This window comes from Hyperoodon ampullatus (assembly GCF_949752795.1).
Source record: "Hyperoodon ampullatus genome assembly, chromosome: 6".
Classification (NCBI taxonomy): Eukaryota; Metazoa; Chordata; class Mammalia; order Artiodactyla; family Ziphiidae; genus Hyperoodon; species Hyperoodon ampullatus.
In genome coordinates, this window is record NC_136919.1 from 45641009 (window position 1) to 45653820 (window position 12812).

Genomic DNA, 12812 nt, shown 5'->3' on the forward strand with positions numbered 1-12812 from the left:
CATTTTGGTTCTCCCAATGACAGCCACCACAAAGATACTAAAGCTTGGTGGTGCTTGTTTTTGGTAATGAATTCCATCGTAGGAGCTGTTTAAGGAAACAGAAAATCTTCAGTTACACACAGGACTCACTTGAGTTCTTGAACTCTAACCCAGCCATAAGAATCCTTTCCACTTCTTTCTGCGGAACTTTGCTTTATCCCATAGTGCTGTGCAGAAGTGTGGTGTGTGTGGAGAAAGGGTGCTTTCCTTCTCTACTACCAGCACCAAGTCCAGAGCTGAAAAGGAATGGACACTCAGTGTGTTGACCTTGTTTGAATTGAGTCTTCTTTTAGAGAAAAGCCTTGCAGATTGAGGGGATTTGGACTCTGGTAAGAGAGGCCTCCCTGAGCTTGACAGGATCCTCTGCCCCCTCTCCCAGATTCAGGCTTCACAGACTTCCCCAGCTCTTCTGTTCGTCTTCCCCTCTTTGTAAGAGCTACGAACAGTATTTGGAAAGACTCCCTCCCTTATGTTTCCCTGATTCTCCTTCAGATATTCCCCAAAAGACCTTATGCCTGAGAGAGGTCTTTGTCCTTCCCTATAAGTGGGGCCCCTAAGGGCCCACTTATGTGTCCTAAAAGGACTGAAGTCCTGGCCAATTGCCTGGCCATTCAGGCAGCTCCTGGAGAAATCTTGGTGAAGGGGGAGATAGGGAATAAAAGTGGGAGCTGCCCAACAACTGGACTCAGGAAATGGGACTCAGGACTTCAGATCGTACCACAGAGCAGGAACTGTCATTGGCCAAATAATTCTCTTTGTGTTTTTTTCCACATCTTTATTGCAGTATAAATGCTTTACAATGTTGTGTTAGTTTCTGCTGTACAACAAAGTGAATCAGCTATACGTATACATATGTCCCCATATGCCCTCCCTCTTGAGCCTCCCTCCCACCCTCCATATCCCACCCCTCTAGGTCGTCACAAAGCACTGAGCTGATCTCCCTGTGCTATGCAGCAGCTTCCCACTAGCCATCCATTTCACATTTGGTAATGTATATATGTCAATGCTACTCTCTCACTTCATCCCAGCTTCCCCTTCCCCCCACCCCATGTCCCCAAGTCCATTCTCTACGTCTGTGTTTTTATTCCTGCCCTTCCACTAGGTTCATCAGTACCACTTTTTAAAATTCCATATATATGCGTTAGCATACGATATTTGTTTTTCTCTTTCTGACTTACTTTACTCTGTATGACAGATTCTAGGTCCATCCACCTCACTACAAATAACTCAATTTCGTTCCATTTTATGGCTGAGTAATATTCCATTGTATATATGTGCCACATCTTCTTTATCCATTCATCTGTTGATGGATATTTAGGTTGCTTCCATGTCCTGGCAATTGTAAATAGTGCTGCAATGAACATTGTGGTACATGTATCTTTTTGAATTATGGTTTTCTCGGGGTATATGATGTGCCCAGTAGTGGGATTTCTGGGTCATATGGTAGTTCTATTTTTAGTTTTTTAAGGAACCTCCATACTGTTCTCCATAGTGGCTATATCAATTTACATTCCCACCAACAGTGCAAGAGAGTTCCCTTTTCTCCACACCCTCTCCAGTATTTATTGTTTGTAGATTTTTTGATGATGGCCATTCTGACCAGTGTGAGGTTGGCCAATTAATTCTCATGTTGAGATGTGGAGTCAGAGAGAGATGAATGCATTAGAGGCTGAATGAACAGCCATCTGCAGGGAAGTAGAGAGGTCTAACCAATGCCTAGACTGCTACTGAATATTCTTGGACTGGAGGTTAGCTTTCTGCCAAGCCATGGACATTGGATACAAAGGCATAGTGTTGCCTTTTTGGGATCTCCCTCTAAAATACTGATGTCTAAACATGCTTATTACCACCCATTGCCAAGAGATGTTTTGGGGAAGTGGCATAACCCTGCAGGGGACCACAGCCCCAGGTGGCTTCTGAGCTGAACAAATTGTGACAGAAACAGAGTTGGTCTTTGATACCCTATCTTGCATCATCTACTGGTCAGAGAGTGGCCTGATCTCCAGATCTTTCCCTGTTTTCCCATTTCCTTGTCAGCACTACCTTTCTTCCTGGCCCTGTTCCTGCTCCAATTCTGTCCTGCTTCCTGCTTTCGCCCAGGGGAACTGAACAAGGTACAGACATGACTCTATTCCAGAGGTAGCCTTTCAGTATTTCATAACTCAGAACTGCCTCCACCAACTCCCTCCTAAACCTAGAGGAAAATTCATGTGTGTTAGGGGAAGAAAGGTTAGGTAATGTTGGTGCAAGCACTTTCCCTCTTCATACCTCATTCTAAATCCATTTCAATTTTCATCTTCCGGAAAATTTGTGCTTGAAGGTGAGGACAGAGGTTACCTTTCCTGTGGGAAAGTGAAAATTGAATCATGTCGTTGGAATCATCTGTGCTCAGTCCACAAGACAAAGGCAGAATTGTTCAGCACCACGGAGAGTGCCTTTCATCCTGAAGATGAGATCAAGGGTGGGTGAAAGATGACGATTGTGTAGCTGGGACCCCCACCAGTCTGATCTCCTTCCACTCCTGGCTAGCCACCAAGTGTCCCTCTTTTCCTCAATCCCTTAGCATTCACCCCCTTCTTTACTTAGCTAGGCTTTTAGGAATGAACTCCCTTAACTTTCCGCCCACCTTTCTGCCTCCATGTTATCTGCATCCCCCACCCATCTTCACCTCCCTTCCATTTCAGCAAGGAGCCTTCCTCCTCTGGTCTGATTCTGGTTCCATCTTCTCTTGACTCCTCAAAGACCATGCTCCATCAAACATCTCCTTGTTGACCCACCTTCCTTCCCTTCAGTCTAGGACAGTGGTCAGGTGTTCCCTAGCTCCAAAGAATCCTTCAGCTCCAAAGCTCTCTCTGACAGTCATTCACTCTCATTCCTTCTCTTCTCAGTTTAGCTCCTTGAAAAAGTAGCCTGTGTTCACTGTCTCTACTTCCTCATCTCCTATTCCCTCCTAAATCCCCTGTAATCTGGGCTCTGTTCTTACCATTCAACCAAAACTCTGTTTGCTGAGGCCACCTGTGACTTCCTTATTTCTAACTATTGTCTTTATCTTATGGACTCATGTGTTTATTTGACCCTGTTGATTTCTTCCACCTTGAAACCACTTGAAGGTCTCCCTAGATCTTTTTCTACATCTCGTGTTTCTGCTCCTACTCAGTCTTCTTCTTCCACTCATTCCCTAAGACTGGATGCTCCTCAGGACTCCATTCTTGGCTCCTGTCTCTTTTCACTGTGCTCGTTCTCTCTGAGAAGACTTATTCTCCTCTGTGGGCTTCCATCACCACCAGTCCACATCTCTTTCCTGAGATCCCAAACCTCAGTTCCTACTGACTAATGATGCCATCTAAGTGTCCAAAAGACACTTCAAGGCTCAACATGTCCCATACTGAGCTCATCTGATTTTCCCTGAGTGTAGTTCTGCCTTCTCCTGCATCGTCTGTTTTAGTAATTAGCGCCCCTTTCCCAATTACTCCAGACAGAAAACTAGGAATGTCTGGACTCCTTCTTCTACATCTTATCTCTAAAGTCTGCCACTCTACCCTCTTTAACATCCTCCTTTCTGGCCTTTTATCTTCTGCTTCTGCTTAGTTCAGGTCCCTGTCATCTCCTGCTGGCACTGTTGCAGTAGTTTTCTGACCTTCAGTCTCATTCCCTTCCTCTCCATCTTCTATATGGCTATGAGAGGGTCCTTCTCCACCTCAAATCTGATCATGTTACTCCCCCACTCAAGGCTTCACTGGCTTCCCCATCATATTCTGAGTAAAGAACAAAATCAAAACCCATCCTCTCCTGCAGTCTGAGCCCTCCTGGCCCCACAACTTTATTTCCTGCCACTTTTCATCATGCCTTCTAGATTTCAACTATAGCAAAATACTGTTCCTTGAATATGCAATGCTAGTTTCAGGCTTCTGAGCCTTTGCAGATGTTCCCTGAACATCCTTCCTCCTTCCTCTTAAGCTAACTGGTGAACTGCTGTTTTGAGATCTTTTCAAGTGTCTTCCTCTGTGAAGTTTTCTCTGACTACTTTGTCCCTTTCCCTCTACTTTTATGGCCCTTGTTACATTTACTGATAATTACTGGGAGTTCCTCAAGGATGGGCCTATTTCTGTTTATCTTTATGAGCCCCAGGCCTACCACTGTTAAATAAGTGAGAGAAATGCAGCATAATGAAGTGAGGCAAGAGAGGAGACAGAATGCCCCCTGATCAGGCCCCTCCTCACCCTGTGGAGGGAGCATCTATTCCACAGACACCTTCGCACATAAGCCAGGCCCCAACACATGTGGTGCCAGGGGTGCTGCTGTGGATCAGTCACTGCCAGGGCATATTGTTCATGATTGTGTGGGTCCCATGGAGCCTGTACTAATAAAAACTTTATAGCTAGCACAAATGTAGTGCTCAGTATGTAGTATACTAACTACTATTCTAAATGCTTACATATTAAGCACTAGATTACATAGTATCAATTTATCCTCACAGAAACTTTTGACATAGGTATTAGTATTAGTCCCACTCTACAGATGAGGAAACTAAATCCCAGATCACACAGCTAGTAAACGGAGGAGGCAGGATTTTCTTTTTTAAAGATGGATTTTTTTTTTAATTTTAGAGGATTTTTAAGTTTTTAAAAACATTTATCTAGGCTGCGCTGAGTCTTAGTTGTGGCATGCGGGATCTTTGTTGCGGCATGAGAGATCTTTAGTTGCAGCATGCGGACTTCTTAGTTGCAGCATGTGGAATCTTAGTTGCAGCATGCGGACTCTTAGTTGCAGCATGCGGACTCTTAGTTGCAGCATGCATTGCAGGATCTAGTTCCCTGACCAGGGATCGAACCCGGGCCCCCTGCATTGGGAGCGCAGAGTCTTATCCACTGGACCACCAGGGAAGTCCCCAGGATTTTTTAAAAGAATAGTCTAAATTGGTCTCCCTGTATTGTTTCCTCTGTTTTTATGTAAATTTAATAAGTTCTATAGTAAAGCATTTTTAAAAGATTTGACTAAATCAATGTGTTTTAAATCCCTCCCCCACCCTTTTTTAAAAAGCAATAAAACCCTTTCTTCAACCAAAATCTTGCAGAAAGGCTGATATGTAAATGAAATCAAAACGGATCTATTCTGGTTGAAGGCAAGCCGGATCCCCTCCTATTACTTTCCTCTCTCACTCAGCCCTGCCCAAGACACAGGGTTCAGGAAAGACAGCTGAATGAAAAGCACTGGACCAGACTAACTCTTAAAGATTCTTCTGGCACTTTTTCCTTCCTCTAGTTATACTGGCTTTGCATTGGCCATTAGCCTATATATTCTGTCCCAGAAACAGTGAGATTGAGCTATTAATCATCTCTGTAGTCTTTGGAGAATTTGTATGCAGGGTTGTAGAAACAGGTTGCTGTTAGAGATGCATTTCAATGTCTGTCTCTGCTGAGTGTTTATTAATAATCTTGCTAATCGCCACTCTAGTTCCTGGATCTAGCTAACTCCTGTCAGGTGTCCTTGGGGGGCATTTTAAATTCTCCCTGATTTCTTGGAGCCAGATGCTTCCTTCTGCCTGGATTCCTCTCTGATACTTATACTCATAAATATTTCACATTTAATCTCCCTGGTTACATTTCCATGTGATGGTCATGGTGCATTGGCTGCATGTCTCAGGAAAGACATCCAGGAAGCCCATAGTAAAGGCTTGAGTTTGCAGGCACAGTGCCAGAGATCTTTGTTCCTGCCACTCAGATGGCCTTCTATCATGGACAATGACGGGGAGATGCTGAATGATGAGTTTGCATGGGACCTCTCAGCCTAGGGCTTTGCACCCTGGCTCTTGACCCAAAGGGACTGGCAGTTTCACTCAAGGATCAAATGCCACTAGGACCTGCCCAGTGGCCGCAGGGACCACACATGGGCCCCTGTGACCAGAGTTGCTCAACAGCTTCCCAGCCCCCCATCCTTCCTGCACCACCGCCCTCCGGTGTTGCCACCTAGTACCTCCAGCCTGAGAGAGGAAACTCTGATGAATTCATCTGCACTGAGGAGGGAAAGTTAGCCCCAAATGCCTGAGAGCCTGGGTTCTTAAAGTTAGCTGTTGGAGGAGGCAGGGATGATGGTCAAAGAGGCAAGATGAGCCAAGGGGCATAGTGTCCTGGAAGCCAGGGGAGGAAACCATTTCCAAATGGATGTGGTATGTGTGACATGTGACAAATGCTACAGAAAAAGTAGAGGACATTGGAAATCTACCACTGCTTCCCTGGTAGGGCTCCACAGGCACGTTTATGGGTTTTACCCTTTGAGAAGCCGGCCCTCGGGCTGCTTTGGGAGTGAACCTTCCCTGCAGCCTAGAGCTCAGCCGTCAGGTCTCCACGTTCCCTACAGGCAGCACTTGCGAGGCTGTTTTGGCCACAGAGAGGCATGTAAGGGCCACTAGAGGCCTCCTGCTCCAGGGCTGCAGGGGACAGATGCTGCCAGTAATCAGTCTCCCAAGAAGGAGCTGAGCCAGGGAGGCAGAGGATGAGGGACTTGGAAAGACTGTGGCATGGGAAGTTGCCTGGGATGCAGGCTCTGCAGCTCCCCGCCCCACCTCACACCTGATCTACCTTCCTGTCCCATCCCCCTCAAGGACAGCTAAGGATGGAAATCGAAGCAGAGGACACAGGCCCAGGTTCTGCCCTCGGGAACTCACAAACCACTATGGCAACACAGCCCACCCTGGGCCTTGCACTCTGGATGGCCTAAGGAAACATAGACAAGGCCAGGATTTCCCTCCCAAACATTCTAGACTTTTCCCTTTTCCCTTAGTGACAAGCGTGTTTTCATCCCCACTGCTTCATTCTAAAGGGAACAGAAATCACCCTAATGGCTATATACCCTTCCCTTGATGGGTCACCAGAAGCCACTCAGATCCCTGGGCCTGGAGCATTCTGCCTGCCTATCTGTCTGCGCTCCCTGTCCCCAGAGGCAGAGCAGGCACAGCCCTGGATCCTCTCTGCAATCCTTAGACCTTAGGCATACCACTCTGTGACCCTAGGCAGATGGTTAGGGTGGCAGCACCTGTATCAATGGTTGGTCATCAGTTTCTCAGGGAGAATGTGAATGGCTCCAGCCCCTTCCATCTGACTGAGGCAGGGTGGGCCAAGGCCCTGGATCTTGTAGCAGAGATTTGGGGTGTTTGGGAGGGAATAGTGAGTCTAGAGTAGGACTCTGGGCAGCACGGCGCCCATCGCAATGGGAAGAAGTCAGTAAGGAGGGCAGTGAGGAAGATCGAAACAGTTGCAGACCCTGGACGATGCACAGGATGCATGCTTTCCTACCTTCCTTGTCATCTGTAGCGTCAAGCCCTGTGTGGGCAACACAGGACTAACTGGCCACCGGCTGATTTGTCATTATTTGTCTTCTCACCTACCATTCCCAGCCAACCATTTAGGTTCTCGCAGGAGACACTCTTTAGGACTCATCTGTGAAATGGAGAAGTCCTCATTAGAACTGCTGTGGCTGCAGCCTTGAAGTCTAGCCTGGCTTGGACAGTCAGTTCTCTGGATCCTGTGAAGGGATCATCCAGTGTTAGGGGAAACAGAGGGAGAAGGCCTGTCTCAGGGAGCACCTACCCTGACCTAATGCAGACTTAAACTCACAGGAATCTAGAAAGACCTTTCCAAACAAGTACATAGGAAGGGCCCTGAGGAGCAGGGCCACGAGCATGGGAGGTTGGAGAAGGTGGTCCTTTGGGTTGAAGGAATTGAGGTAGGCTTCCTGGGGGAGGTGGATCACACAGGACTTAAAAGATAGGCACTCAGGTGGGTGTAAGCAGGGCTGAGATCCTTGGCTCTTCCACCCAGCTCAGTGTCTTCCTCCCATGGTAGATGGGTCTGTCCCTCCCTCCCTGAATACCCTGCCTGCTGCCAGGGAAAAATACCTCCAGAGGACAGGTGACAGCAGCCCCCTGTGTTCACTTCCTAACAGCTCCCTATCTCTGCTTTCTCCCCCAGGACCCAGCCGCCGCCTCCATCTCAGACGGAGACTGTGACGCCCGGGAGGGTGAGTCAGTAGCCATGAATTACAAACCATCCCCGCTCCAAGTGAAGCTGGGTGAGTGTGTCTGGGGGGTGAGGGAAATGTGGGGAGTGGACAGACAAGGTGCTCTGGGCTGGGTCTACAATGAGGTACCACAAATAAACCAACTCGGGCTAGCTGATTCCAAGACTCCAGCCACCAAGTCATTGGCACTGCCAGGCACCTTATCTCCTGCAAGGCCAAGAGGGAAATTACAGTTCTCTACAGGAGCCCAGAGCTCTAGAGGCATCTCTGAGGCCAAGAAGGCTCCAGGTATTCCAGGGGATAGCTGCAGGGGTAAAAGCATGGAACCCCAGAGAGTGGGTTGGAAGTCCCATCAAACACTGGACCAGGCTAAGAGGAAGCTGCCTTAGAGGTGGGGTGTCAGTTGTTGTGTCTGAGGGGTAGAAAGGAATGAGGCTCCCAAAGCCTAGAAGCTGAGCCCCTCTCCCCATTCCTGTGTCAGCCTATCTGGAGATCTCAGGATCTCGTCGGCTCCTGTTTGGGGGAGCTTTCCCATAGTTTCTTAATAAACCCAAATCTCTCCCCCACTCTCCAGGGTCACCTTTCCCTTGGGGGTTTATCTCACGTCCACTCCAAAGACAGTTTATGCTACAGCCTGCTCCTTTGAAGTCACATGTCTCCCAACCATTGCCCAGAGCTCCTGCAGCTGCTGTTGTCACTTCACCCTACACCGAACACTGCGTCTCTCCCTTCAGGGACCAGTTTCACTCACCCAAGGCTGCCATGCATAACAGGCTTGTAATTAAAAATTTGCCTTCGGGAATTCCCTAGCAGTCCAGTGTTTAGGACTCCGTGCTTCCACTGCCGAGGGCCTGGGTTTGATCCCTGGTCAGGGAACTAAGATCCCGCAAGCCACAAGGTGTGGCCAAAAATAAATAAAAATAAAAATAAAAAATAAAAATTTGTTTTCACGAAGAGAAGTTATAACATACTGCATCCAGGAAAGAGTTAACAATTAAATACAGGCCGTCACTATCCTTCAAAACTTCTCTGCCGGGCTTCCCTGGTGGCACAGTTGTTGAGAGTCCGCTTGCCGATGCAGGGGACACGGGTTCGTGTCCCGGTCCGGGAAGATCCCACATGCCGCGGAGCGGCTGGCTGAGCCATGGCCACTGAGCCTGCGCGTCCGGAGCCTGTGCTCCGCAACGGGAGAGGTCACAACAGTGAGAAGCCCGCGTATCACACACACACAAAACATACAAGTATTTTAACAAGTATAACTTCTCCTTTACTCTCCCCCGTCATATTCTCCTCCCCAGAGATCATCATTCCAAGTGTTTTTTAGTTTTTTCATTTTATTTTTTATTTTAACACAAGTGGTATCATACTGTACATATTTTCTGAAACTATTTTTGTTTTTGTTTTTGTTTTTGTTTTCCACTTAATGTCTTAGAACCCCTTCCAATATCAGTATATAGAGAATGACTTCATTCTTTCAAATAGTTGCATAGTAGTCTGTAGTTTGGTTTTCCCAGTTTATTGTTAGCATTTTTTGTTTCAAACAATTCCGACATGCTTTTAAAATAACACTTAAAAATAAAATAAAATAAAATGAAATAAATAAAATGACACTCTTTTGTCCTGCCCATTACATTACCACCAAAGCTCCTCTAGAAAATTCACAACCTCGTCCCAGTTGCCCTGAGGAAAATCCCCACCAGGAACTTTAAGGCAAATTGCACCCCCTAGAGGCTTGGGGTGGTAATGGCAGGTGCTGCCTGCTGGAAAAGAGGTGGAGGCAGGTTTGAGGGAGTCAGGTGAGCAGTGGCAAAGAAAGAGGGTTAGAGACTGGGAGATGAGAGACACGGAGACATGGAGATCGAGGAAATTCCAGAGTCACAGTAGCTGGAAATGCCCATCCCATCCTTCCTTTCTGGAGCTTGTGGTTATTTTATGAGAGCTTTCCCCTGGCAGTCCTTTTTCCTACATCGGGGCTGAAATGACGAGGAGGAGTGGGTAGCCAGGCCTCCTCTAGGGCCCAGGCAGCAACTGGCTACTGGTAACAGGGCCACACATGAGGCAATGGGTCACCTGGTTGCCAGCCCCATGAATCTGGTAGGCTGTGGAGCCTCAGAGAATTCAGAGGCTGACAGATGTGTCAGAAGTAGTCTAGGCAGAGGGGCTCCGCCAGCCTCCTGCCCCTTACCCTGCCAGCCCCATGCTGCCCCTCCCACTCTACAACCTTCAGTGGCTTCTTTTCCTTCTGCATTAATCCCTAACTCGTCTGTTTGGCATTCAAGGCCTTCATGCTCTGAGTCTGTAATCAGAGGGAGCCCCTAGCCCCTTAGCACAGGACCTGAGACATGACTGGTGACACAGATGTTTGCTGAATAAATAAATGACTGAATAAATGTATCCTACTTTTCTAAACTGACCTCCCTCCATCTTCACCCCTCCATCCCATCCACATCCACACTTATTACACTCAACTTCTAAGTGCATTTTTCTGTACACTCTCCCTCCTTACTAGAATGCCCTCCTCTCTCCATCTCAAGGTGTCACCTGCAGGAAGCCCTGCCATCCTTCTGCTCTATGTCTCCTGCTCCAACCTTTCTCTGGAATCAAGCACACACTAGCTGTCCCACTTGGGAGTACAGCTCCTGGAAGACAGGGGTCAGCCTCCTCATGTTGCCCCCTTACTATCTGCCTCAGGTTGTTCAGAGCCAAGTACTGTCTCTCCCGAGCAGCAGGGCCTGGAGTTGGATTCCTGCCTCAGTTCTTAGAGAAGCAAGGGGTTTCACCATGGAGGCCCAGCCCAGGCTGCCCCGAACAGTAAGGCAGGGTGCCCCTGGGGGCAGGACACAGCTTCCTTCCCGTGTTCCCCTGCAGAGAAGCAGCGGGAGCTGGCCCGGAAGGGCTCCCTGAAGAATGGCAGCATGGGGAGCCCCGTCAACCAGCAACCCAAGAAGAACAATGTCATGGCCCGGACAAGGTAGAGCCCCCCACCCCAACCCCTCTCCACCCCACCAGGGCCCTGCCAGCCAGCACCTATCTCTGCTGGTTCTGAGCCTCCCGTCTTCCCTCCCTCCTCAGGCCCAGCTCCTCTCTGAGAGGAGAGGGTCTCCCAGGATCCAAGGTGGCGAGGGTGGCGTAGGGGTGAGGGAGGTGGTCGGCACAGCCTAACCCAGTTCCTTGCCAGGCTTGTGTGCTTCAGTTGCCAATCCAGTCCCCACAATTCTCCACCCAGGCTGGTCGTCCCCAATAAAGGCTACTCCTCGCTTGACCAGAGCCCAGACGAGAAGCCACTGGTAGCCCTTGACACGGACAGGTGTGTACAGAGACATTGGGGCAGCCGGGCAAGCCACAGCAGCCTGTGCAAACACACAAGTGGGCTGTATAGGACATACTTGCTATATTGTCAGAATTGGGGTGTTCCTCAGCCAGGAGCTCTCCAAGTGTGAACCCCCCCAAGGAATGGAACTTTTTACCTGGAGGTGGGGGAGAGCAGAGAGAGGAAAAGGCAACTATGCAATCTGCTGCTGTCCTGGGACAGCTGGTCCAATGGCTGCCCCTAAAATGGGCCCTGATGCCTTGCATGGCACCCTGGCCCCTCTGAGGAAGGCGCCCTACTGCTGGGAACATACCTGGCTAGATCTGGACTTTGGGAAAACCCAACAAACCAGGGTAATTTGAGCCTAGAATAAAAAGGAGGGAGGGCTCTGGGGGATTTAGGAGGCTAAGGGGGGCAATTAATTTAGAAGGGTGGAGCTAGGGAACCTGTCTTGAAACTGCATTCGCACAGCAAGCACCATTTTTATTGAGACCGTGCTGTTTATTTGGAAGTGTCGGGGAGGGGTGAGGTATTGACTGATGGCGGTGGGGGGAGGTAGAGAGAGTTTTCTATTTAATATATGGGAGTCACTTCCTCTCTGTTTTCTTTCCCCTGCGGCCAGTGATGACGACTTTGACATGTCCAGATATTCCTCCTCTGGCTACTCCTCTGCTGAGGTGAGGCCCCATCCCTTCCTGTCCTAAACACACGTAAGCAGGCCCACCTCCAAGAGAAGGGGTGGGGCCAACGCCAAATCACACCCTGAGAGGAGCAGTGGGCAAAGCTAGGCGGAGCCCATGCAGGGGGTGGCCTGGGATAAGATCTGGCCGGAAAGAAAGGTGAGGCCTTGGACTCCGCCTCTAGTGCCAGGAGCCCAGGGTTAGGGACGGGGCTTGGACCTGGGTTGGAACAGGGCCCTTACCTAGACGACACCTTACGGGAGTGGGCCTGAAATGAGGGCATGGCCTGAATAGAGGCAGGACCTAAGGTGGGAAGTTGCCCTTAGAATGGGGTGCGGTGTGTAGCGGGGCGGGGCCCCAGGAGGACGTGCTTGTAAGGGAGGCCAGAACTGAGGCTGGGGCCGAGGAGGTGCAAAGCCTGGGGTTTCGGAGAGACCTGGGATGCGACGGGCTGGGCGCCGATGGCCTGGGCATGTGGCCCCAGCCCTGAGTGGTGCCTCCAGATGGCCCCGAGCCTGACCTCCCTCCCCTTTGCCTACAGCAGATTAACCAAGATTTGAACATCCAGCTGCTGAAGGACGGCTACCGGTTAGACGAGATCCCCGACGATGAGGACCTGGACCTCATCCCCCCGAAGTCCGTGAACCCCACCTGCATGTGCTGCCAGGCCACGTCCTCCACCGCCTGTCACATTCAGTAGCTGGTGGGGCCGCTGCGGCCGGCCGGGGTGGGGCCGCCGGGGACCAGGTTGGACCAGGCAGGGGCCA

The 12812-nt window shown here is 49.5% G+C and overlaps 1 protein-coding gene across 4 annotated transcripts in view; it reads left to right on the forward strand.

Moving 5' to 3' along the window:
* Positions 1–12745, forward strand: part of FAM219A (family with sequence similarity 219 member A) — a gene marked incomplete at both ends in the record, with an annotated part of 51477 nt that extends 38732 nt beyond the window's left edge. Inside the window, 5 exons of one of the 4 annotated variants that reach the window (XM_079707048.1) lie at positions 8007–8106; positions 10924–11026; positions 11282–11362; positions 11988–12042; positions 12587–12745. In XM_079707048.1, coding sequence (XP_079563174.1) covers positions 8007–8106; positions 10924–11026; positions 11282–11362; positions 11988–12042; positions 12587–12745 — 498 coding nt within the window. The remainder of the gene's footprint in view (positions 1–8006; positions 8107–10923; positions 11027–11281; positions 11363–11987; positions 12043–12586) is intronic. The other 3 variants (XM_079707049.1, XM_079707050.1, XM_079707051.1) reach the window with 3 other exon arrangements.
* Between the last annotated feature and the right edge of the window lie 67 nt (positions 12746–12812).